This window comes from Pyxicephalus adspersus, chromosome 4 (assembly GCF_032062135.1).
Source record: "Pyxicephalus adspersus chromosome 4, UCB_Pads_2.0, whole genome shotgun sequence".
Classification (NCBI taxonomy): domain Eukaryota; kingdom Metazoa; phylum Chordata; class Amphibia; order Anura; family Pyxicephalidae; genus Pyxicephalus; species Pyxicephalus adspersus.
The window spans coordinates 44,331,819-44,358,583 of NC_092861.1; the positions used below are offsets into that span (position 1 = coordinate 44,331,819).

At 36.6% G+C, this 26,765-nt stretch overlaps 2 protein-coding genes across 2 annotated transcripts in view; one reads left to right on the forward strand and one right to left on the reverse strand.

Moving 5' to 3' along the window:
* The window catches only part of VEPH1 (ventricular zone expressed PH domain containing 1), a 163,345-nt gene that overhangs the window by 128,776 nt on the left and 7,804 nt on the right, over positions 1–26,765 (reverse strand). The window contains exons 2-4 of the mRNA XM_072408020.1: positions 22,804–23,045; positions 18,545–18,760; positions 17,221–17,395 (exon numbers count right to left, since the gene is read on the reverse strand). Of these exons, the coding sequence (XP_072264121.1) occupies positions 17,221–17,395; positions 18,545–18,760; positions 22,804–22,941 (529 nt within the window). The 5' untranslated portion in view covers positions 22,942–23,045. The remainder of the gene's footprint in view (positions 1–17,220; positions 17,396–18,544; positions 18,761–22,803; positions 23,046–26,765) is intronic.
* Positions 4,265–14,037, forward strand: PTX3 (pentraxin 3). Its single transcript, XM_072408019.1, has 3 exons — positions 4,265–4,545; positions 4,862–5,335; positions 11,449–14,037. Exons 1-3 carry the CDS (start codon positions 4,437–4,439, stop codon positions 12,057–12,059), a joined length of 1,194 nt encoding a protein of 397 aa, XP_072264120.1. The 5' UTR covers positions 4,265–4,436; the 3' UTR covers positions 12,060–14,037.

A 26,765-nucleotide genomic window follows, 5' to 3' on the forward strand; every position in this document is an offset into this window, starting at 1 on the left:
GTGAAGCAGCAAACAAGTGCACAGCACTGCCTAATTTCCCTATGTTCCTGGTTTATTGCAGGGGCGGGAATGTTGTAGTTAGGTTCCCCTGTTGTAGCTGGGATGATCTTGCATTGAATGTTGTCACTGGTGAATGAAGTGGGGTTCAAGTCCAGGGAATGTGTCAACTTAAAAACATAGTACATCTGTGGCTATTCAAATTTGAATTTCCTCTACAAAGTTGTACATGCTATTCTTCCTGCTTTACTGCAGTCTTTTTGCAAGTGTGTTGGGATAAGACATGCAGCACAAGGTAGTTGGTCTAGGGGATGAAAAAGATAATAATCTGGTCATGGTTGCAGCATGTAGTAAACAGTATTAGCAGTCAATGGATTTTACCCAAAATTGCTTAATAAAATACTACATTTCTCTAGAGCAGGGGTAAGCAAACTCTGGCCTTTAGGCCAGATGCGGCCATGCCGGTAGTTCGTTCTGCCCTAACGCTCCCTGGCAGCATTAGGAACTGCCAGAGCCTGAGCTGCCGGAGCGGTTGCTCCCCTATTTACCGTGGCCGGCGTTGATATTTCCACCGCGGAGGTAAATAGGGAAAGCTCCCTAAAAGTAAATCCCTCTCCTCCACAATGCATATGGAGGAGAGGGATTTCAATTCAGGGGGCTTTGCCTGGTGGTGGGCAGAGCCATTAGGGCAGGTCCGGCCTAGTGTGCTCCCGCCCACCCCATAAATGGCCATAAAATTTGCCCACCCCTGCTCTAGAGCTATGATTAACATGAGACTCTACCTGCTGCTTGTGCTTTAATGTCAAGAATACAAGTACTGGTAACAATTAATATGTTATAAGTATGTTAAATATATTTTTTATGCATTTCAACATTATTAGATCAAGTTTTTTTTTAGTACAAAACTATGCAAGCCATTTTGCTGTAGGATTAACACTGTGCAATTATGTTATTAGCACGTCTGTATGAAACACAGACTAACTTAATTTTGAATGACATCATAAAATTACTTACCTTTTTTAAAACAAATTCTGCTCCACAAATCATTTTAACCATAGGGTATGACTGTATTAAATTAAACAGAATTCTGAAATTCCTTCAATTGAGGGAAGCTTTGTGTACATGTGATCTACAATGTTGAAGACTACCATTATTCTACATGCCATCCATTACATGTGCCCCATTGCTAAGAAACATGAAATTGCCTAGCATGCCAACACTGTATTGCATCCGAGCATGCAACATCTGAGGTGTGTGGTTACAAAAGTCCCTGCAGAAGGCATGCGCTAAAAAAAAAAGTGTCCTGTTCCATGTATATTTAGGATAGGAAAAGCTGGAAGGCAGACAACCAGCTCTTACTGCAGCAAAAACAGAATACTGAGGGTTACATTGATCAAGCAAATTAGTTACACAGACGCAAATTAGACAGCCTTTCATGGGTGCATCTTACAACTTGGCCAGTCAACTGAAAGGTTTGCTGCAGATTTATTACTGAAGATGGGACAGATTTTCACTCTAAAACAGACACATAAATAAGAATTGGTCAGGGTAAGGTTTCATTTTCTCACAGTGCTACTTTAAAGCAGCCAATGGAAAAATTTATGACTCGGGCTGTAACCCTGTAATAAATCTGTCCCACTGCTCCTATTAGCATTGCTTGTGCTGTGCCACAGGACTGATTAATGTCCCCCAATTTCTTCTGCAAATAAAAGCCTACCTGCCAACAATTGTTTTACCATTATAGCTAAAGTTCCACTTGAACTCCCCCCCCCCCTCTCCTTCCATCTCTTCTCCGTCCATCTCCTCCTCCCTTCCATCTCTTCCTCTCCCCTCTCCCTCCATTTCTTTCTTACCCTCTATATCTTTCTCTCCCCTCTCCCTCCATATCTTTTTCTCTCTCCAAATTCCCCCCCCCCCCTCTCTTCATCTCTTTCTCTCCCTCCATCTCTTTCTCTCCCCTCTCCCTCCATCTCTTTCTTTCTCTCCATATCTTTCTCCCCCCTCTCCCTCCATCTCTTCCTCTCCCCTCCCTCCATCTCTTTCTCTCCCTCCATCTCCTCCTCCCCCCTCTTTTCCCTCCATCTCTTCCTCTCTCCTCTCCCCTTCCATCTCTTCCTCTCCCTTCATATCTTTCTCTCCCCTCTCCCTCCATCTCCCCTCTCCTTCCACCTCTTCTCTCCCCTCTCCCTCCATACCTACTCTCTCCCCTCTCCCTCCATCTCTTTCTCTCCCTCTATATTTTTCTCTCCCCTCTCCCTCCATATCTCTCTCTCTCCAAATCTTTCTCCCTCCTCTCCCTTCATCTGTTTCTCTCCCTCCATATCTTTCTCCTCCCTCTCCCTCCATCTCTTTCTCTCCCTCGATCACCTCCTCCCCTCTCTCCTTCCATCTCTTCTCCCTCCATCTCTTCCTCTCCCTCTATATCTTTCTCCCCCCTCTCCCTTCATCTCTTACCTGACTAGTATGATTTAAAGTAAACTTGAACCTAACTATCCTTCACCTGACGTCTATGTCATATTGTCATATTTTACATACTTATAATGTTTTAGTGAAGACACTGAGCAAAGAACAGCATAGAAATGGGGGAATCAACTGGAGTGGGCTGGTAAAGAGGGCTAGCTTGTTGGCAGATGGAGTTACAGAGTTGGGTAGATTGATGAATGGCTGGGAAACAGGGCCTTGCCATGGTGAAAAGGAATGGAGTTGTTACAGGTGTTGGCAGGAAGATGTTTCCACCATTGAACAACAATAGGATGAATTTTGGTAATGGGACATTTAGTGTTTTGGGAACAATAGCTGAATACTCTGGCAGGTCCTTGATAATACCAAAAAAAGCTAGATGGTGAATCTATGATTCTTCTACTCTGCCTAAGTAAGGAAAACTGGTATTTGAAAGTTTATGAAAGGACCCACCGAGCCAGCCGCAGGTATAGATGTTTATAATAGTTATACTGAGAGGATCAAGGGCCAAGTCAGCATAAACAGTAAACGCTACCACTTTTTAAAGATTATAGAATTTGGTATTTATTGTTGTTCTCCAGTTGTTTCCCCCATTTCTATGCTGTTCTTGGCTTAGGGTCTTCACTAAAACATTATAAGTATGTAAAATATGACATAGACGTCAGGTGAAGGATAGTTAGGTTCAAGTTTACTTTAAATCATACTAGTCAGGTATCCAACTATTCCTGTTATTTATTGGTAGACGTATTGCTACAGTGGGGGGGGGGAGTTCAGATGGGCTAGAGAAGAAGGGGAAAATAATACCAGTGGAGTGCCACTCATTTTAGCTAAAAACAGGCACTCTAGGCTAAAACTCAAATGTTTTACCAAAACAGAACGATAAAAGATTGGATTACCAGCTTTGATGAGTCTTGATTTATACTGCAACATTTGGATGGTGGGGTCATAATTTGGTGTCAACATGAAAGCATGGATCCATCCTGCCTTATATCGACCATTCAGGCTGGTGGTGTAATGGTGTAGGAAATAATTACTTGGCACATTTGGCAACTACCTACTATCTCAATGCAATAGAGCACCTTTGGGATGTAGTGGGACAAGAGATTTGAGCTCATGTCAGCTTGGACCAAAATCTCTGAGGATTATTTCCAGCACCTTGTTGAATCTATGAACAAAGAATTACAGCTGTTGTAAAGGAAAAGATGGGTCTAACCCGGTACTAGCAAGACGTACCTAATGAAGTGATCAGTGTGAGTGTAATGTTTTGTTTAGCTTTAGAGTTTAGCTTTAAATAAAGCACACCATTCGCAATTAGCTATTTAAGGAACAAGCACAAGAATATTAGAATTTATATCAGGTATGGGTGTAGTGTATACATGTAATGTGCATGTTTTATTAACCCCGGAAGGTCCACTGTATGTTACGTTTAGTTGTGATGACATCACACGTGTACACATGTAATTTAAACACATACGATTGCACATAATACAAACATCATTTTAGGTCACTCTGATGTTTCCTAACGACCAAAAAAAAAAAACATGCCAGGCATGAGCAGCATGTATCCAGCAGAAGCAAGAGAGGAAATCATAAAGCACATATGGAGTGAAGAAAGATTCCTGATGTTTTCTATTCGAAATTCCCCAAAGATTTATAATACCCCCCATGCAAGTTTGACTGCATGGCTGAATCCACCCACCACATGAGCCATTAAGAAAAGCTTGTGTAACTGCCATACCTCCAATGCTTCCACCCCTTAAAATGACTGCTATTACGTAAGATCATATTGTACAGAATACTGCCACTGAGCTATACTGCAGCTCCCTTCTGATTCACCTGGCTCTCTCAAAGCATTTATTAAGGGGCTTCCCACTCAGTCTTTACAGAGCCACACTCTGCTACGCTTTAGACAACATCACTGGTACAAAAGGCAGCAACTCTAGCATTCACAGCTACGCACTGTTAACTTCAGCAAGATCATGATGCCACTACAGATATTATTGTGTGCAGCTTTATGTCTGTCTTCTGCTCTGACTATTGCTGTAGATGTTCAGGAGCTGGATAATCAGATACTGGTGACTGGAGAAGGCAAGTACTTTATTTGCAACAAGACTTTTAAAAACGTTTATATATTAGTTATTGTTTTGTTAACTCTTAGTTAACTCTTTTGTATATATTATAAATATTTCTTTGTATATATTATAAATGTTTCTTTACACATGCAATATATATATATATATATATATATATATATATATATATAAATACATATATATAAAATTAAAAATGTTTACATTTTAGTGTTTATAAAAGACTTAGCATTTACCAGCGACCTGTTATTTTAGCAAAGCAACATAACTGGAGGCAATTATAACTTGTATATTTTATATATTTTATATTGTAGTTACTTTACCAGATTGCAAACTAAAAGAGTTTACAAGGTGGGATAAGATGCTGACAATGCTGGAAAACTCTCACATGAGACAAAATATGCTGCTTCAGTATTTTGAAGAAATTAAGGTGGAACTACAGACTGTTAAAGAAGACCTTTGGCAGCTAGGAGCAAATACATCAGGATCATGTAGTGATTGCCTTAAGAACATTAAGTCGGATTTGTCAAATCTGCTGGAGTCAAAGTGTCAGCCTGATAACACTTTAAATAATAATGTGGACAAATCAGTTGCTCTAAATCAGGACATAGTAGACAGCCTTCAACGCATTGAAAATCTGTTAAAGGAAAAAGAAGAAGCAGAACAGAATCAACCAGAATGCACAGACAAAGGAGAACGTGATCCTGTGTTCACCCAAAAGTTCGATCTATTAATTGAACAATTCCAGAAAACACAAGAATGGATCAACCAACGACAGTTACCTTCAGGTACAATAAAAAATATTACTTGTTTAATAGCAGTTGTTTAAAACTTCAGTAACGATATTCCTACTATGTATTTTTTTTCTAGCATACAGAATTTGGATCCTTATCTGGGTCAGAATTCAAAAGGACACATTTGGCCATTTTTATGAATGGCCTTAACCTGATATAGCAAGTAGTAATACAAGGCACAAATTTTGTCATGATTTGTTTTAACTCCAAAGACAACGGCGACATATAGGAAATGATATATGATAGTATCCAGATGTTTCGAGCTGTCTTACACAGTGAACCATATTCACCTTTGTGCCTTTTAATAATGAGTCCGACAGCTAGAATAAGATTGTGTACAGTGTGTTATCTGATATGTATAGCCTTATTACAAAAATGTGCACCAAAGAAAGGGGAGGGGGAAAATCTCCAAAAATTGAGCCAGCAGCCCTGCTTCCAGGCATTTGAAAGTGCTGAGTAATCCTTCTGCAGATTAGTTCATGGTCATTTAAATGCAATTTGCTTTAAATCTGAAATGTAATAAGAAAAATCCATTTGCTACGAGCTCTAAATACCATTTCCTGAAAACGTGCAAGGGCTTTGTAAAGTGTCTGCATTTTAAAAACTTATGTAGAAATATATGTCTGATTTTTGAATTTGTACACTGGAAAAGTTTTTTCTTTATTCTTTCTGGTTAGGCTATGATCTTGCTCTTAAAAACAGTCCTTTCCCAACTTTGAACATAAGTGTACTAGCAGTGATAGCCTATCATTAGCAAAGGTACATATGTCTATATGATATTGAAAGCCAACATACATTTTCTTATGTATGCTATACTTAGTGAACTGGCCCAATGCCAGAGTACATCTAGTTCTCTTTGTAAGAAGAAATAGTAGTATAACCAGTAAACAGTTGATAAAACTTTAGTGTGTATACAGTGAACTTTGCCAGCATGAGTAGTTCCCTTGTCAATGTGTTTTGTGCCTCTGGTGCTGGAAAAGCACTATATCCTCAGTGACATCACCTAATCATCAGCTTTGTGAATCAGAATTGAGCTCCAGCTGGAGACAAATCAAGACCTCGGTACAGCTGGCCTCAATCATCTTCAGTCTTCTGAGCTACAAAGGCAGGCTAAAAGAGCACATCCAGACTGTGTCATATAATGAAGAAGAGCTACACAGTAATGAAATTAAAACAAATGGGTTTTTGGAAATTGAATGGGCAACCCTGTACCTATACATTTGGTGCGAAGCCAAGCCGAGAACAGCAATATGGCAGTTCTGGTATTTTCTAATTAGCGTAGATATGGATCATATGGTATGGATAACTAAGTTAAACTTATATTCCACTGCGTCTACAACACTACATAGCTTATTAGAGGACACAGACATCTTTCCGTTTATGGTTCAATTATTACTAGATAAAATGATCCAATAGAAACAAGACAATGCTAAAACTATCTAGTGTATTATGAAATTAAATATGTTAGTATGGAAATTACAGCCAAAGCTCCATTAAACGCTGTACACTGACATTGAGTTACCAAAGCATTGCTAGTTCCAAACAACTTTGGAAACTTTCCTGGCAGGTTCTCTTTAATGCAATTCAGAAACCAAATATTGGTTGGGCCAGGGCTGTTTTATGTCAGTGCCTGGAGCTAATTTCTTCTAAAAAAAAAAAGAAATGATTTAACACTAAAATTGAACTATTCTAACAATATCAAGTCGACAATTTAGACACATACTTAAAGCAGCAATGTTGTCTGCTCATTTGTGTCAAATTTTGCCACAGGTATGTAGTCATATTTAGTTACAGCAAATTTTGCCATAACTGAGTAAGTATCTAAAACTACCGAAGGATGTGCTGATAATTAAAATGGATTATGGCTGTGTGATATCCAGTTAGGTAGTGGTAAATGGACATTTAGAGGATTTCAGTGACAAAATACTTGGAGTGAGTATTCACCTAAAAGGCAAAGCATGCATACGTAATGACAAAGCATGGCTGCCTCTATGTGCATATCTACTTTGCAATACATATATCTAAAGCATTTTTACATTTTTTTTTTATTTAGCTGAACATTTTCCTATGTATATCTAACAGCTTGCAATAAACTAGACTCCTTTCAAAATAAACTTTTCACTAACCTGCAAAATATTGCTTCAGTGCTCAGTTTGTATTGGCCATGTTTGTGATATGTTTACTTTAAATCATATATTCACATACAGAGTATTGCTTACTTTGGAAACAATATTGCCATTTGAAATATTCAGCTGTATGAAAAGGGCTGTTTCCTATATAAAAGCATGTTTGTTGGGTTTACTTAGGAAGTCATGTGGCATTTGTCTCCAGCCAACATACACAGCTCTACATTCTGGATAATTCATTCAGTTTGGCAATTATTTTAGCTGTCATTCACCATAGTAAACACATAGGTTTATGTCACTTTGATTAAGCTTTCTGCATCTTAGTTTCTTTAAACTATGAAAAAAGTCAAAATCATCAAAATTAACTGTAATTCTCTCAATGTCAAGGGAAAATTGTAGTCCCAAGAGCACTATGGATAAATAAAAATATGTTCTTAAATGAGATATTGTATAAACATGTTGTCTAGATGATGTATAACACATAAACAAAGAAAATTAAAAGGATCTGATGGATCAAAACTTATTAGGAATATTTAACTCCCAAGGCAAATTGGCATTAGTCCACTATATGGTCATATCCAAATTTGCTTTACTTTTGGCCTGACTTGCTGTAAATTGTCTAGGAATTTCCATGACTGCTTACATGTTATGCTTGTAACTATTTCCAATAAGTTTTCATATTACATGAACAAAAAATGTACAAACAAAAATAATGTGATATGTTGTTAATGATGTAATAAGAGCATTACCTTATGAAAATACTTGTATCATACTTTAAAAGACTTTATGCATCAAATGTGCTGAAGCATCTGGACTACTATATTATGTTAGTAAGGTCCTAGGCATAAGCTATGAAATGTTTCCTAGACCACAAAGAAGGCACTTCCTAAACCAGTATGTTCATGAACTTCACTTATATAGTTTATTGCTTTTTAGATGTAATTATAGCCTAAATATTTTTTTAAATATAGGCTTAAAAGCCTGTCAGGGTATTTTTTGCCATTTGTCTCACTAGAAAAAGGGAGATGCAACTATAAATAAGAGAAAATCTACTTAAATTAAGGGAATTGGTATGGCGGTAAACAGTTTAAAGTATCAAATCTAGTTATGTGATGTATTCTCATTAGGTAAACAAAAAACTTTCTTCATTTGTGTTTTACACATTTCCCCTCCCAGACAATTCAGCTCACATTGGGGGGGATTCCAAAGGAGGCAGGGCTGTCATTCCACAAAACAATGTACAGGGCTAGGTGTGGGCAGGTGCTGATTGACCAACAACAAGTTTGTGGGTCTGCAGTGACAATGCTGATAGTCACAACCCCTTTTTTTTATCATCCAACTGTAGTGTGTGTTGTTGAGCACTTTTCATGGCCATTGTCTTCACAAACACCAATGTACAGTAAGGAAGTATTGATTGAAATGAATTAACCACTAAAATAAGTATGTGGGAAGTAATAAATACTTGTGTTATTTTTGCACATTAGGTAGCATAAATACATGTAATCTAAAAACTTTTTGTACATAGAGTAGAAAAAAGAAGGTATTTACATGCCATTACTTGTAAAAAAAAAATAGTTTTATCATCACATAAAAGATTTTTATTCTCAAATAAAGTTTATAGCCATGCAAGTCACCCCTGTATGGCCCAGCAGAGAACTGCATCCTGAAAAGCTATTATACAGCATAAGTACAGTTGCCTAACTGACTTCATGAACTTAGTTACATATGCACACATTTACAGCAGTGTGTTATACATATGTGTCAGACCAGAAAGCATATAGGATGTATCTGTATGTTACCAAAGGCAGGCTTTGGTGCCAAAGAGAGGCTTTCAAAGAAACTTTTGCAACTGGTTTTGATTTCACACAAAGCCTGGAAAGCAGCCAGTGGGGCTCTTAAGGGAGTTTCTAATCATACTGTTATTGGTCTTTTCCAGGACTGTTTTAAATTTTATCAAGCCCTTGACAGTCCAGTCAAAAGTCTGTTAATGAAATTGACTATACCAGACAATGTCTCTGATATATATTTTAACAAAGTAAACAAAAAACATAAGTGAAATTTTCAGTAAGTTTATATAAACAGTTAAATGAAAAAAGCCATGTTTTTTTCTGGAAGTAAGTAAATGTGGAGTCTTGTATTTCTTCCAACTATGAACACGGATAATTTAAAGCCACACTGGCTTTAGGCACAGGAAATGAGTCAGCCGCATTCCCTGGAGTTGCCCCCCTGCAGGCTTCATTAATGGAGTGTTACTTTATTAATTATGACACACCAATGCTCCCCTGCACTTAAGCTTTTAGTCTGTAAGCTTTCAATTTCTTTTGAATTTTTGGTATCTTTGTTTAAACACTAGTAAGTGAATATGATTAGTGTATTAGGGAACATGAAACTAAAGTGAACCTTTTTCCAGTGAAATGTCATTCCATTGGACATATGGGCCTGCTATGCAATTACACTTTACCTTTCAGCACACTAGAGATCCATAAGTATTTTATATAACATCCTAAAATTCCACCAAAGTTTATCGGTATAAAAATTACTTTTGAGGAATAACTATATGTAATTTCACATCCCACTTGTTAGGTTTGCATATGTAATTATTGAAAGTTACTTTAATGGAATATTACAGCTATCATTATTGGGTGCCTCTTTGCTGCAAAGTTAGAACATTCATATTAAAAGTGCATTGAAGATATGGTAAATGTGGCCTGGGCCATAGTTTCTATATGGTATTTGTGAGTGCATGCCTAGCATTACAAAACACTATTAACAAGAATGAGCCAATTGATAAACAAAACACCCTTTTCACACAGATATGTATATATAAATATATGTAAATGTATCCAGTTGGTCCTACAAATCAAAAATTGCTTCCCGCAATTACCTAATTTGTAAATATCACACTGAGTCAAGTTTTTACAAATAACACATTTTCCTGACTCAGTCCTATCAATTCTTCCCTAGTCACAGGGACATGGCATTCTGTGAGCTTTTATTTTTTGCACTTCTGTGGAGATCTGTGAATAAATCCACCAGGAGGCGGATCAAAAACTTGTAAGTCAAAGACATGTAAAGGCATTTCTACCTAATTTTTGTGAGTCAAATAATATACCTCTTCTTCTGTAGATATCTGCTATTTCTATATGTTTTTAAAACAGCTTAAAAAAGAGTGAAACAGTTTCAAAACAAGCCCTGGCTAACCCCTCTAGCTGTATGCACTGTGGAAAAATATTCTTCAGAATTTGGAACATATACACTAAAATTGCAACTCTTTTCATAGGCAGCAGGGAACTGGCAGTATGGCATCTTGTTAATGTAAACAAACAGCAAGTGATATAAGCTGTAGAATCTCTGTTGACATCTTTAGGGATTATTTATCCCACAGTGTCTGTAGCTACAAAGGTCAATAAGAACTGCTAGTTAAAAATATTTCTTGACATATTTTACATATATTTCGGATATATTTTAGCACTAAACTACTCTATATTCTAGACAGTGTTATGTTTGTTAACATTGGAGCATTAGTAATGATGTGGCATGATTGCTTGGGAGGATATGTTGACTGTAGATTTTTTTCTCACATATATGTCCAATATACAGAATTTTCTTGGTGAGAATGGAATTATACTTTTTTGATTTTCTGCATATTATATATTATTGGTCACTGGACTAAAACAGCAGCATTGATTACAAATATCTAATCTCACCTTTCTAGCCGCAGTGTAAAAAAGTATGGCAGATTTAAAAAAATCCCAGATAGAAAAAAGGTAAATTTAGCTACAATTTAGTTTGACTTGATACAAGAATGGGAGTGAAAGGATTAATATTTTGGCAGGCATGTACTTCAGACATGTTCATAGCAGGTTGAACAGATGATGGAACAGATAGGGCCATCCCTGAAGTATTAGTTATACGTCATTCTGAAAACATAGTACATCTACTAACATTGCAGCATATGTCTGTTCTTTTCTTTTTTTTCAGGTTGTGATGCAGCAATATTATTTCCAATGAGATCACCCAAAATTTATGCAAGTGTGCACCCTGCAGAGATGTCTCTCCAAGCCTTCACATTTTGTGTATGGACTAAAGTGACAGAAGCTTTAGAAAAAACCATTGTCTTCTCCTACGGCACCAAACGTAACCCTTATGAAATTCAGCTGTATTTGAACCGTGATACCCCTGTGCTGGTTGTAGGTGGGGATAAGAACAAGGTATCTGCAAACAATACACTCCAACTAGGAGAATGGTCACACTTGTGTGGCACATGGAATTCTGAAGATGGCAAAACAGCGCTTTGGATCAATGGTGAAAACAAAATTGTTACTTATGAACTAGCTCAAGGTCACGCCATCCCCGATAGAGGTATATTCCAGCTTGGTCAAGAGAAAAATGGTTGCTGTGTTGGAGGAGGTTTTGATGAATCAATAGCATTCTCTGGAAAGATCACAGGCTTCAACCTATGGGACTCCGTCCTCAGTGAAGAAGACATTGTAAACACTGCAGGAGAACTCGGCTGTAACATTCGGGGGAATGTTATTGGATGGGGTACAACAGAGATTCAACCACATGGGGGAGCTCAGTATATTCATTAGCATCATAAGGCTAAACACAGTCTAAGATATAAATTAAAGGTGAATTCCAATTAAAAGTTCTTTGTAGAGGGGAAGATGTCCTGCATATAAACTTTGAAGAAAGAAAGTGAGTAGGCCAATAGCAACTAGTCGAATTTCTCCTTTCATCTAATGAACAAAATGTGGATCAAATGCTGATCCACAATGGTAGCAATTCTACATTTGTTGCTTCTTTGTTTTTCTCCAGTTTTAAGGAAGAAGGCAAAAGCAAATTTACACTGCTGTGATTACCACACCATTTTTCTTTAATGCCTAAGGCTACGTATACACGTTAGACTTTTGTCATTGGAAACGATTGTTCACAATTGTTTCCACTGACAAATGACTGAAAGATGTATGAACGAGCGCTCTACATACAGCGCCGTTCTGTTCTAGAGAGAGGGGATGGGGGGGGAGAACCGGTGAGCGGCACCCTGCTGCACTCTGTTCCCTTCACTGCCTTTTCGGTTGGTCGTCTGTTGTTCATGGATCCCCCAGATCCGTCTGTCCTTCAGATTCTAGTTCAAGCCCTGAGGCTCGTATCGGGCGAGAACAATCTGACGTGTGAACATGGCCTTAAAGTTAACACATATTGGTAAAATAGAGAGGTGGTTTTAAACTTTCTCTGCTGATAATTACTGTGCAGGCCACCTCTAATGTACAAAGCTATCAACTCAGCAAATAAACCCTAAGGATAGATGAGGCTATATGAAATGTATATTAGTGAATATACGTGTCTTCTCTTCAATTGATCTTGCTGTCTCACATAATGTAAGGGGCCCATATTAGTCCGAGTTGGTTATGATGGTCAAATCTATGTATCTGGTAACTTGCCTAAGATTTTATGGCAGATAGTATACACTGCAAATGGCAGGTCATAGAAGAAGTTTAAAAACTTTGATTTAGTTTTTACAACAAGAAATCATGTGTACCTCTTTATTAGGGTGGCCAAACATAAACATGTGGAATGTATTCAAACTTCCACAGCTAGTGACTAAGTCATCGCATCGCATATACTAAACTTGTGTCGGTTACAAAACTGTCAACATCCACACAGGTTAAGGTGATTCACATCTGCTTAGTAGCAAGGTAAATAATCCAGTAAGTCCTTTGCTCATTACTCCCCTCCACAAAACACTTTAAGTTGGAGTTCTTCTTTAAAAATTTCCTAAATATGCAAACTAAAATAGTCAAATCCAGATTTTCTATCTAAAAACCAATGCAAAACTCAAAAAGCCTTTCTATTTAAGTATGTTTATTCATATATAGGATATGATGGCTGTCTAATTTATGAAACGTTTTCAACAAAATTGTATAGACATGCATATCCTCCCTTTTTTGTCTACTGTACTAGTACAGCGATAATCAGTCCTGGGGCATAAGCAAGCCAATTAACCACTGAATACATTTGCCCTAAATATTTTCTTTAAATGTGAATTGCAAATATGCAACAACTCCAATAGACTTCATAAAACTAACTATATCCATGTGCTTTAACTAATCATTATATTTGTAATTATGTCATACTGTACTATATTGTAAATTGAATTTGTTAGAACGCCATAAAATAAATTCTACTGTATTTTTGTAAAATTGTACCATAGGATTTAAAGAATGCTAAAGCTTTTTCACACTGTTACAGTTCTAAATTCTGTGGAATGGAAATAAAAACATAACTGTCACAATTCAGTTTACAAAAATATATTTTGCAACAATACCAATTTTAATTGCACAGTTTTATATTAAAAATACATTATTGGAATATTCTTACTGTGGGATATTAAACACTGTATTTCAGGAACAATGATATTTTAAGACACAAAATGTAACTATTTTTTACTGTTTTCACTTTTTAACAGCATCTTTTGATCTGTAGACCATGTTGTATTCTGTTTAATTATTCTAAGCATTTTGTTGTTTTAATGCTTTTTCTATAAAATAAATTAAATGATGCTCTTTGGCTGTATGTTGATTTTTGCAGCATGTATTTCAAAGCATATTTAGTAGGTATTGAAAAGGACCTATATATTATTATTATTATTATTTTTATTAATCATAATAAACAGTATTTTTATAGTGCCAACATATTACACACTACTGTACATTAAATAGGGGATGCAAATCACAGACATAGACAGTGACAGAGAAGGAGAAGAGGACCCTGTCCCGAAGAGCTTAAAATCTAAGAAGTGAGGAAGCAACATATCTCCGAGTTCTCTTTTCTATATAATAAAATGTGTATCACTATGAGAACTATGACCTATTCCAAAGATAAACCCAATTTACAATCTACTCAAAACCCCCAGATTCAAACATATAATAGCATGTAGCAAAAAGTATAGTTTGCTTTTTTAAAACTCATACCAGTACAAATGTTTGTTAGTTATTTCAGTTCCAGATTGCTTCTAGAATTTCAAATGTTGGGTCTTACAAAGTTCTACTTGCTCCTCTTCTTTACTGAAAATGCTTATTCTGATTTCAATGCAAAAAGTCAAATTTTCACAAGCTGTATTAGAAGCTTCAGCAAGTCACATAAGGCTTGCAACATTTTACTGTTGCAGGCCCTTCCTCTCTAGCATTGCTGTCCCTGATCCACTTCTTTTAATTATGGGAGCTTAGTATCACATGCTGAGCTTCCATAAATTTTCAGGAATATTCTATTAATAATCTCAAATGCAGTAAATTATGTAGCGCACCATGTTAGACCCCCACGACCAGCCATGATTTGCTTGCATTATATAGAAGCACAAAACCAAGTTATGATGTCACTGGGTTACGTTATGTAATTATCTTGTTGACTGGAAGGGAAATGTGGAAGATGAAAAGGAAGATTAAACTGCAGCTTTAACAGGTCTAAAAAATGTATAAAAATCTCTATTGCTTGTGATTTTTTTTTTGTGCCTTTTTCTGATTATCAGTTGATGAACTGGTTCATGTGAACAAAATCAGATGAAGAATAATAATGAATCAAGCCATTTGAAGCTTTGCAATGGATAAAAGTGTGCATATTTGCCTGGGTCCATAGATACAGTGAGCAAATGAACACTATTCCTTTTAAACCATAAGCATGGAAACTTCAACAAATATTTAATATGGCTAGATCTTACAAATAACAACCAAAATCTGCCACTGGCAGAAAAATTACATAAATTAAATTTTTTTAGGACCAATTATTAGGGTCATAAAGACTGTAAAAGCCATGGGGTACAACTGCAAGCCCCGGGGTTTAGATGTCTATAATTTCTAAGGCACCATCTAAGACCACAAGGAAGAAGTTGACTGGTTGATGTTAAAGATAGTGCCATCCTTGTGGAGAGAATAGCAGGTAAAGGCATAGTTAGAATGCAGTTAGGTTAATTGGCTTCCACTCAAAATTGCCTTTAGACTGTGTTAATGACATATGACTATGATACAGACATTAGATTGTGAGATCCTTTGAGGGACAGTTAGTGATATGACTATGGAATTTGTAAGGTACCGCATAATATGTCAGCGCTATATAAATACAAATTAATAAAAAAAGTTGTTAATTTGTGAAATGTATGAGATAAATACCTGTAGGAGTTACATACATAATAATTGACATGCAAATATATCAAATGGTATGTCCACATATAAATAAGACAGTTTCCTTGTCCCGGGCATCAAGGAATTCAGTGTACTACTTGGAACATAAAAATTGTAGTATAACATGTTGTCATATGTCTACATTCAACATGGATTGAACCTTAAAATAAATATGCAGCTTTTGCAATGCATGTAAAGATAATGCATGGATTCCCAAGAATTTTATATAACTTTATACAGTTAGGTTCATAAATATTTGGGCAGAGACAACTTTTTTCTAATTTTGGTTCTGTACATTACCACAATTAATTTTAAATGAAACAACTCAGATGCAGTTGAACTGCAGACTTTCAGGTTTAATTGAGTGGGTTGAACAAAAAGATTGCATAGAAATACGAGGAACTAAAGCCTTTTTTTAACACAATCACTTCATTTCAGGGACTCAAAAGTAATTGGACAAATTAAAAAGCTGAAAATAAAATGTTCATTTCTAATACTTGGTTGGCCATAATAAATACTAACTTGGCCATTCAAGAATATTCCACTTCTTTGCTTTAATAAATTCCTGGGTTGCTTTGGCTGTATGTTTTGGGTCATTGTCCATCTGTATAATGAAACACCTCCCAATCAATGTGACTGCATTTAGCTGGATTTGAGCAGACAGTATGTCTCTGAACACCTCAGAATTCATTCAGCTGCTTCTGTCCTGTGTTACAGAATGGATAAACACTAGTGTCCCAGTGCCACTGGCAGCCATGCACGCCCAAGCCATCACACTGCCTCCACCATGTTTTACAGATGATGTGGTATGCTTTGGATCATGAGCTGTTCCACGCCTTCTCCATACTTTCTTCTTGCCATCATTCTGGTAAAGGTTGATATTGGTTCCATCTGTGCAAAGAATGTTTTTCCAGAACTGTGCTGGCTTTTTTAGATGTTTTTGAGCAAAGTCCAATCTAGCCTTTCTATTCTTGAGGATTATGAGTGGCTTGCACCTTGCAGTGGACCCTCTGTATTTACTTTCATGCAGTTTTCTCTTTATGGTAGACTTGGATATTGATACGCCTACTTTATGGTAGACTTGGATATTGATACGCCTACTTCCTGGAGTGTTGTTCACTTGGTTGGCTGTTGTGAAGGGGTTTCTCTTCACCATGGAAATAATTCTGAGATCATCCACCACTGTTGTCTTCCGTGGACATCCAGGTCTTTTTTATCTGGTTAATTGATAATGATATAACAAAAGAATTGCCCACACAAGCTAATTATATAGCCTTTGAATCAATTGTCCAATTACTTTTGAGCCCCTGAAATGAAGTGATTGTGTTAAAAAAGGCTTTAGTTCCTCACATTTTTATGCAATCTTTTTGTTCAACCCACTCAAATAAAGCTGAAATCTGCAGTTCAACTGCATCTGAGTTGTTTCATTTAAAATTAATTGTGGTAATGTACAAACCAAAAATGAACCAAAAATGAACCAAAAATTGAAAAAAGTTGTCTCAGTCCAAATATTTATGGACCTAACTGTATATTCACTGCAATTAAAAACAAAGCCATTTGTAAAGACTTTTAATACCTTGCAGGATGCTCCTTAGAATTGCCTCTATGTGATCTACCAGCAGATCTGCCTTGGCAATGGCTACCAGAGAAATGTAACTTGACATGTTTCTGCACAGCTCCTTGTTTCCCTGCTGAAGAAATCTTACTGCAAGCGGCACTGCCAGGGACATAATTGTAGGCTTGTTATAATTCTGTCAATATAAATGGCAAAATGTGCCAATTAATATACATAAACATAGTTTTATATATTTCCAAACAAAACATAAATTGTTAGACAGATTGATAACCTTTACACAATTTTAAATCTTTTTCCCATTGTATGTAATATATAATAGGATGATCAGCCTATAATTAATATAATGCACCACCCTGGGTGTACCAACCAGTTGATTATATTGTGGTTAAACAGCCTTTGTACAGGGTTTTCTACCTAATTATCTGCTTGTATGATGGAAATAAAGCACATATGCATCCTTGACAAATATACTTGAAGGCTTTGCTTGTGGGAAATGTACATTTCCCTTTGATCTGCTCATAAACGTACAAAGTTCCTGGGTGATGCTGTTACTTCTAATTACTAATAAATAACAGCACTTTTTAAGTGTCAATGAGCTGATAAAATCCCCACTTTTTAGCATGATCTCCACTTTTCAGCATGATTGTCACTTTTTAATTACCACTGGTTTACTGTGATGTTTGATACTTTTGCGACACTCGCTAAATTTATAATGTGGTAATAAGTCCTGCTCACCACTTTATAAGGGCCCATGGACTGTGCCACTTTCATAGCACTAAGCCCCATATTAAAACCACTTGCACCTTTGTAGCACAAAGCAGATAGCTGCTGCTTTTTAACCTTTTTCTGCAAATTACCTGTTCAACCCTGGTGTCCCCAGGATCATTATCATTTGTTTTTTAGTTGTATGTAGCATATTTCTAGACATGTTTAAAGAAATATACATTTCAACTAACTCAATTCAACAAACACAAGGGTAACAGAAGGTTTTAAAAAAAGACAGTTTAATTAAATTTGAAAATGACAGCCACATGACTGTAATGGTTATCACCATTTTCATTTTCTTTGTACAAAGTTAGCTTTAATTTTTATTTGAAATTTAAACTAACTCCATCAAAATGTAGAGATTTAGGGGACCCAAGTGTAGCACAGGGCAGTGCTCTGTGCCTAGTAAAATACAAAATGTCATTTAATTCTATAAAAAAAATACTATATAGGTTAATTTACACGGATCATTCCTTGGGCCATCGTGTGGTAAAATTAAATATGACAACACATGACGCATTTTCTGTAGACCTATGCAATAGTGAAATCATAGACTTACTTGCAAAATGCAGCTCATAATATCAGATGCAATCTTAGCATGTGGAGTATCTTCATCTTTTGTTGGTGGCTTTAGGTTGTGCTCCAGGCATGATTCCCAAAGTGACACAAGAGCTTGGCCATGTTTTTCAATACTCTCTGTTTCTCTAATTGCTGTTGTAATACGAGTGATGCAAATTTCTACAACTGCTTGATCATTGTCATTAGTTTGGTAATCCTGTTTTAAAAACAATGTTTCATGTCATCTAAACTCATATACAACCTAAATAGCACAGTATCTTTATAAGCACAGGTTAAACTTCAAATTTAACAGAATAGAAGTGTTCTGTACTTTAAAAAAAAATGTTAGCATAGAAAGAGGTCAAGACTTAATCTCAGGGGACTAAAGAAATGCACTCCACAATGTCACATAAGGGACCAATGATGGGGAACATCAGAATGCCAGCTTTTGTGTGTTCACGGTCTCTATTGATCGTACAATTCTTTAATCCTTGTAAAAGATTGCATTGCCTTTCCCGCCTTTCACCTTACCTGATAGATCAGAAATAAAGAAGCGGTCTATAAGGATGGATGTAATGAAATCTGAAAAGCCTGAACTTTTGTCCAGCATACATTAGTTACTCACCAGGCCAGACACAAATGGGACCCTGCATCTTTATAAACTGAGAGAAATATGACAGCTTTCAATCGCCTAAGCTAACAGCGTAACCGCGAAAGATTTTATAGGCCAGAGCAAATTCATTGGGATAGTACTTGGTTTGGATCAGGAGTTTCCCCCTAGTCAGAGTGCATGACTATGTATAAGAATACAAAAATAGGTTAGGCTAAAGGTGAAGGTAACAGCTTAGGATGCCACCATAGCCATGAGTGAGATCTTTACACTTATGTCATTTTGTGAACGGTTGTTGTTAAGGAAACAGAGACAGATGAGAGTGCAGTGATTAAAGTATAAAGGACATATACTTGCCATGGCATTTGTTTAAGAACTCATCATCATGGGCAAAAAGGTTTTGAGAAAGTGATCCACTGACAGCTTCTTTAAACATTTCCTACTTGCTTAATGACACTCAGCAGTTCTAAGGACCCTGCAGCTACAAAATACCCCACTTATAAGGTGACACATTTCTGTCAGTAAAAACATCATTCATATACAAGTGCTACCCAATGTGCTTCAACAAGAAGCAACTGCTCCAATGGTGTCAGGGTGGCTCCTGTTCCATTAGTCACAGACATGGACAATCACAAAAGCCTATTACTATAATAACATCCCTTTTCTATCATGTCATCAGTTTTGACACAATTTGGATTTTGAAATTATCCAAAGCTATGATTTGAGGGCCATCTGGATTGATATTGAAAACAAAGCTGTATAGCATTGGGAAGTGACACAATAAAAATAACCTGAGCCTGTGATTTATGTAAGTAGGTCTTTATTTAAAGTCATCATGACTTGATGTCTCAGTGGATAGCACCCTGGCCTTTGCATCACCAAGGTCCCAGGTTTGAATGTCAGCCAAGGCACAATTAGCACAGACTTTGTATGTTTTGCCCATGTTTGCATGGGTTTCCTCTCACATCCTAAAAACATTCAGGTAAGTTGATTGGCTTTCCCTTTAAAATTGGCCTTAGACTGTGGTAATGACATATGACTATGGTAGGGACATTGGATTGAGACAGCACATGAATATGCATTTTGGTGCTATATCAACACAAGCTAATAATAGTAATCAAGACAGGCAGGATTGGCCCTGAATGGTGAGAGCTAATTTTATTAAATAATATGGTATCTAAAAACATAAGCAATAAAAAATCATTGTACAGCGATCTGAGACAGAACATTTTCTTTACCGTTACTATCCATTTAGATTATACTTAGTTAAGAATAAGAACAAGAGTAGTACAAGAGCAGGGAGGGGGTAAAGCCTTTGTCAGTTGTTTATTGCCATCTATGTCCTTACTGGAGTCCTCCTCACTTCCTGTTAGAACAAGAAGAAAGTGATTTCAGGAAAGAAAAAGTGTCAGGAAAGAAAGTAGTGGGAAAGTAGACAAAAAAAAAAACACATTTTCTGGTGGCAGTACGATAGCTTTGTATGTACCTTGAAGATCCAGAATGTTGGAGACAATGTTTGTGGTTTGATAACTGCACTGGACTTACACAGACAGTCTGTATATGTATTATACAGACATAACAGTCTGCAAAATAAACTATAATGGAGAAATGCGGAGATGATGTAGAACAAAGGTGTTGCTATTAACAAACGTATTGCCCAAAAAACATCTCCAAAAAGGAGCTCCTAAAGTCAGCATTGAATTCATCAGTCGATGACTGGTTGTGACCCCTGAGGACAATATAGAAATGGCTAGGGATAGTTGCAGTCTCTAATTTACAGATATTTCCTGGTCCTGTGAGTTGGAAGAAGTCTGGGCTACTACATGCAGCTATTTTGTTGGTGCCATCAAACTAAAACTACTCTAAACAATTCACTGCTTGAGGGGATTACAGTTCTTTTTTTGCTGTCTGTGCTTTCATTCTCAGTGACATCCCCTTCCAGCAATGTAGTCACAAACTTTAAAAAATATGTTTCTTGCTCTTTTATTCAAACATGTTTGGCGAGGCGATTTTTAAGAGTACTGAGGGACAGAGGAATTCAATACCAAAAGAGGGAAAGTCACTTTAAATGTAAAAGCATGTAAAAAATGTAAAAGGACAAATGTAAAAGCATGGCTTACTTGCTCAAAGAATTACTCAAAGAATGCTGCAATGTTGCCCTCTAGTGGATTTATTTAATAAATACACTCTGATCAATTTAGAAAGTATTGTATTTTGTTAAACTAAAATAAATCTAAGGCCTTTTAGGTACAATGGTATTATGAATTCTGCTGAGATGATGTAATTTTGTTGTTTGTCGTTTATTGTAAGAGAGGAATCCAAAGGTATCATTAATGAACATGATGATGCCACATCCTAAAATACATACAGGATACAACAAATGATGTGACTGCAGGGAATACAGACTTTGAAAGCCTTAATGTAATAATCTTATAAGAACCACACCTAAGTCTTTTGTTTTCTTATAAGTTCTACTTTTTAATGTAACCATTATATGCAGTGCTAACTAAAATTAATGTTTGCTTCTACTTTCTAGGTTTGAGTACAGGAAACGTGTGTGATCTGCAAGCACCAGTAACACCTTAAAAATAAACATGGGCTGATAATCACTCACTACAAAGTTTCCCTCTCTGTTTAGTATACAGCCACAGTTTATTTGAAGTGAAAGTGTTCTCCACCTTTGTATAACAAATAATAGGTCATTCATCCCTGTTAAGGGAAATTATATAGCTCTTTAAAGCAAAAATGTTTTATTTTATACAGATTTTTAGTTGACATTTCTATTACCACTGGAGGACTGTGAGCAGGTCTATTGGAAGTATTACAACCAATTTAGCAGCCAGTAAGGCCAATGAAATGTCCCTTCTCTCTAAAGAAATAAAAGCAGGCAGTATATGCAGGAGAGGAGTGTGGAAGATATTACAGCAGGCAGCAACTGCAGAAAAAAGTATCTACTGAAAAAGAATGTTATGATAATGGGAAATATGCAAGATAATAGTATGGAGATCATTTATAATATGAAGAGGGGAACTGTAAGACTTGGGGGAGTAAGGAGCAGAAAAGAAAAAGAGAAGAGACAGAAAAAAACATCCAAGGTATTACATGTGTCTAGGAATCTTTTTGATTAGGCTTTGCTTTTAATATTTAAATGATAAAGATAAAAAAAATCATGTTTTGAAAATCTGTTGACTCATATGGTCCTTCAATAATGTTAATAAACTTGTTTAATGCCAACCAATATATGCTTGAATTTATAGTACACTGAGCACAATAGGCTGAAACAAACTGCATACATGCATACTAGCAAGCTGCTAAAAGTTATATTCCAGCAAATGCTAGGAATAGAATTTAGATTGTGGGTACTCCATGGCGCTTGAGTACACAGACACCCTGGTGCTCTAAGTATCTAGATGTTTACAGACAGTCATTACTGCACGTTAGGGGACCTAGCAGCTTCAGCCCAGGTGTTCTCTTTGTGGCTGCTGACCAATATGTTGCAAGAAAATGTACTGTATTGGTAATTGTTTCAAACATTGCTCTAGCATTAGATTAATATTTCCACTTTCTACATTTTGACAGTAATGATGTAAATGTAGAACATGTTGTGTCCTAAGCCATGCAGGAGTCTTTACTATATATTTTGTACTTACCGGGGAGGATGATATACTTCTGATTTGTTCCAGAGCTTCAGACAGACTACCTTCAATTTCAAAATCATCTAAAGAGAACAAGTCCCCTGCTCTGGAAAGATCTTTCTGTTCTAATACCAGCTGAAACAAATGGTGCATGGCTGTTACTCATTCCACAAGTTAAAATGAAGTCCACCCTAGTTTCAACAGTTCATTACATTATATCCTTTTTTTGGTTGCTTGCATTTTATCTTCAGCTCTCCCTAAAAAAGAAATAGATAATACAATATTATAATACACAAGTCAACAGACCATTTTTATCATAGACAACTTTATGTGGATTTTGTAGTATTCTTCATGCGGTTTAGTTTTTTCTGTAGCACGTCAAGTTTTTGGTATGAAGGTAATGACAGCGGGGGTAATAACTATTAATCGCGTCAACATTTTTCTCAGTAAATATATTTCTAATGGGCCTATTGTCATGCATTTACACCAGATGTTGGTAACAACTCAGGTAATCCACACATAGAAAGAAATCAAAACAAATAAGTCCATAAATTAAGTTATGTGTAATAAAGTGAAATGGCACAGGACATAAGTATTGAATAGGCTTACAAAAATGTATTTAAATTTTAGCAGAAAAGCCTTTGTTGGTAATGACGGCTTCAAGACGCCTCCTGTATGAAGGATCTAGTTGCATGTATTACTCAGGAGTGATTTTGGCCCATGCTTCGCCACAAAACGTCTTCAAATCTTGAAGGTTTCAGGGGCCTGTTTTATGAACTTTGATCTTCAGTTCTTTCCATTGATTTTCAATTGGATCCAAGTCAGGTTATTTCCCTTCTCTGAAACCAATTGAGAGTTTCCTGGGCTGTGTGTTTGGGATCATGTCCTGCTTAAATGTCCACCCTTGTTTCATCTTTAGCATCCTGAAGCAGATTCTCAAGAATGTTCTGGTACATTTCTCCATTCATCCTTCCTTAAATTATTTAAAGTCTGCCTGTACTAAATGCTGAAATACAACCCCACACTATGATGTACCCACCTCCGAACTTTACAAATGGTATGGTGTTTTCTGCCTGATGTGCAGAGCCATTTCACTTCCAAACATAGTGTGCGCAATGACATCTAAATAGTTAAATTTTTGTCTCATCTCACCAGAGTATATTCTTCCAGTTTTTCAAAGGCTTGTCCAAATGCTGTGCAGTAAACTTTAAGCCAGCTTCAACATACTTTTATTTCAGCAGTGGAGCCTTATGCGCAGTAAGCATGCAAAGAGGCCATGTCAGTTGAGTGTTTTACTTATTGTTTTCTTACAACTTGCTAATTGCAGGTCTTTCTGTAGTCCTCCTTGAGTGATCCTTGGCTCTTAGACAACTCTTCTGATTATTCTTTTGTCTCTTGTGTCAGTAATCTTGTGATGAGGACTTGGTTGTGGTCAGTTTAGGGTGAAATGATGTTCTTTCCACTTCCGAAATATGGTCCCAACGGTGCTCACTGGAACATTCAGAAGCTTATATCTCTGTTACCAATGCAATCAGTATGTTTTGCAACAATAAGGTTGCAAAGGTCTTGAGACAGCTCTTTGATTTTACCCATCATGAGATGTTTTTTGTGGGATACCTTGGTGATAAGAAACTTTTTTATAGGCTATCAATTAGAACTAAACCAAATTATGATAATTTACACTGATAGGGAGCAGGATTGCTTTGTAAATACTGACAGATTTGTGCGGATTTCCTTGCCTTTTTGCACCTTATTTCTATATGCGTTCAACACCTATTTCCTGTGCTATTCCACTTTATATGACATATTTGTTATCTTTATTATTATGAATAGATTGCCTAGGTTGTTACCGACGTCTGGTGTAAATTTCATTAGAAATATATTTACTGAGAAAAATGTTGACCTGTTCAATACGTATTTCCCCCACTGTATGTATTTAATGATATTTGGTAATATTACCCTAAAGGCATTACAAGATCTAGTTACTATCAGGCCTAGACATTGTATTAATCATCCATCCAGTTTTTGTTATGTGTGTGGTTCATTCACGACCCAAGCCCAGCGTTGCCCAATTACCACAGATCTACAAAGATATACAAATTGTACTTTGCCTGTCCACTTGGTGACCAGGAAAAATCTTGGGCTCCACAAGTCACCTGTACCATTTGTTCCAATGAACTGACAATGTGTGGCAGCGATGCCATCTGCAATTCCGATGGTGAGGTGGAAGCTGTGAAACCATCTAAATGATTGCTATTTTTGCTTTGTGAACACAAATGGATTCTCGGCTAAAACTAATCACAAAATTGTTCATCCTAGCATGGATTCTGCAATCAGGCCTTTTCCTCATATTGATTCGTTGCTTATTCCTGTACCACCACATGGACTTGCTTCTGTAGAACAAGATGGGGAATACAGTGAAGGAGCAACTTGTTACAATCAAAAATCATCCAATACTAAGAATGTGGCTGATGAAGATTCAGAACTAGAAATTTTTACACAGAAAGGGCTAAATTATCTTGTTCATGATCCAAATCTATTAAAGAACAAGCAGAAAGTTTTTGCTAGGAGATTTTCTTTAGACCGACAATCCCAGGCGGTCTCTCACCACAGTAGAGCGCGCTCAACCTATTCCCTCCGGCAGCAGCACTGGCAGCAGCAGACGAGTTACAGGAATTAGTGCTCTGCTGCTTGCTGCATTCTTATTTCCCTTTAGATGTGCTTTCCTCTAGGCATCCCCTGCACCGAGGCTGCACAGCTGAAGGTGATTTGAAGCTGTGCTGCAGCTGGTTAGCAGAATGGTTCCCAAGCAATCCCATGCTGCCACTGGCTGCTGGGACTTTATAGCCTCTCTGATCCCAGTCCGTATTGCCTGCTGTAGCATTTAGCTGGGAGAGATTTTTATGTGTTTTTCTGTTGCTGACCATTGCCTGTTCTCGAACTATTGCGAGTTGCTTAAAAAAAGAATGCAGGCTAGGTTTTTGGTCAATTGCTATGTGCTGATAGCCCATTCAACAATTAGGCTGCCTTAATGCAACGTGCGTCAATGTGCGCAATACATCACATTAACACGCATGTGATAACATACCACAACGTACCACAATTAGATGGGGTTAAACTTTAACCTCCATTTCTACATCACAATCTAGTATGTCAGTTTGTAATGCTAGCAGTTAGTTTCACATCATTCTCATCCAATACACACTCCTGCAAACCACCAAGAAAGAACAGAATTTATATTATTACACATTGCAGGAAGATTAATGTTTAATTTACAAAAGAGTTTTTGCATTCTCTAGATTTAGGAAAAAACATTAACAGCTGTTAACTGAGTTAATATGTAATCTTTTTAAATTACTGAAATACTTCCAGTGAAAAATTGTCCTGTCTGACATTAAAATGTCCAGCGGTGATAAGACTTACCGTATACTTAGTAAAGTCAATATACACTAAGAAAGATTTACAAAGAGATATAATCCTCATTACAAATGTGCTGTGCTGAAGTTTATAGCAGATAAGGCAAATCCATGTAAATTATATTATTTGAAGATAAATCACAGTGTAGAGATATGCTTGGGTATATACAAGCCGTCATGTCCATTCATAAAAAAATTCTATTTTTAAAAACATGCAACAATAGAAATACAAGTGTTATCATTTCTGTCAGTTGCTTTTCAAACTGTTTTTATGCCATTATGTTTCTCCTATGACTTTTTAATGTAGCAAGACAATGACTAAAAACAAACACACAACCAACAAAGTTAAACATTTCTGCCTGCATGGGTATTGAGGTGTTTTACTTAATAGCAAAGCCATAAAAGGACAATGATCGTTAACTTCATATGAATTAATGATCAATTACCTTGATATACAAAAGACTTTTTTTTTTATCTAAAGCATCCCTAAACTCAGAATTTTCACTTTACATAACAGGGTAGACAACCCTTTTATGTAAGGTAAAAATTCTATTTGTATTT

Coding starts and splice junctions, on each gene's coding strand:
- PTX3 (XM_072408019.1), top strand. CDS start 4,437: ATGATGCCACTACAGATATTATTGTGTGCAGCTTTATGTCTGTCTTCT. Junction 4,546..4,861: donor GATACTGGTGACTGGAGAAG/GCAAGTACTTTA, acceptor TTTATATTGTAG/TTACTTTACCAGATTGCAAA. Junction 5,336..11,448: donor CCAACGACAGTTACCTTCAG/GTACAATAAAAA, acceptor CTTTTTTTTCAG/GTTGTGATGCAGCAATATTA.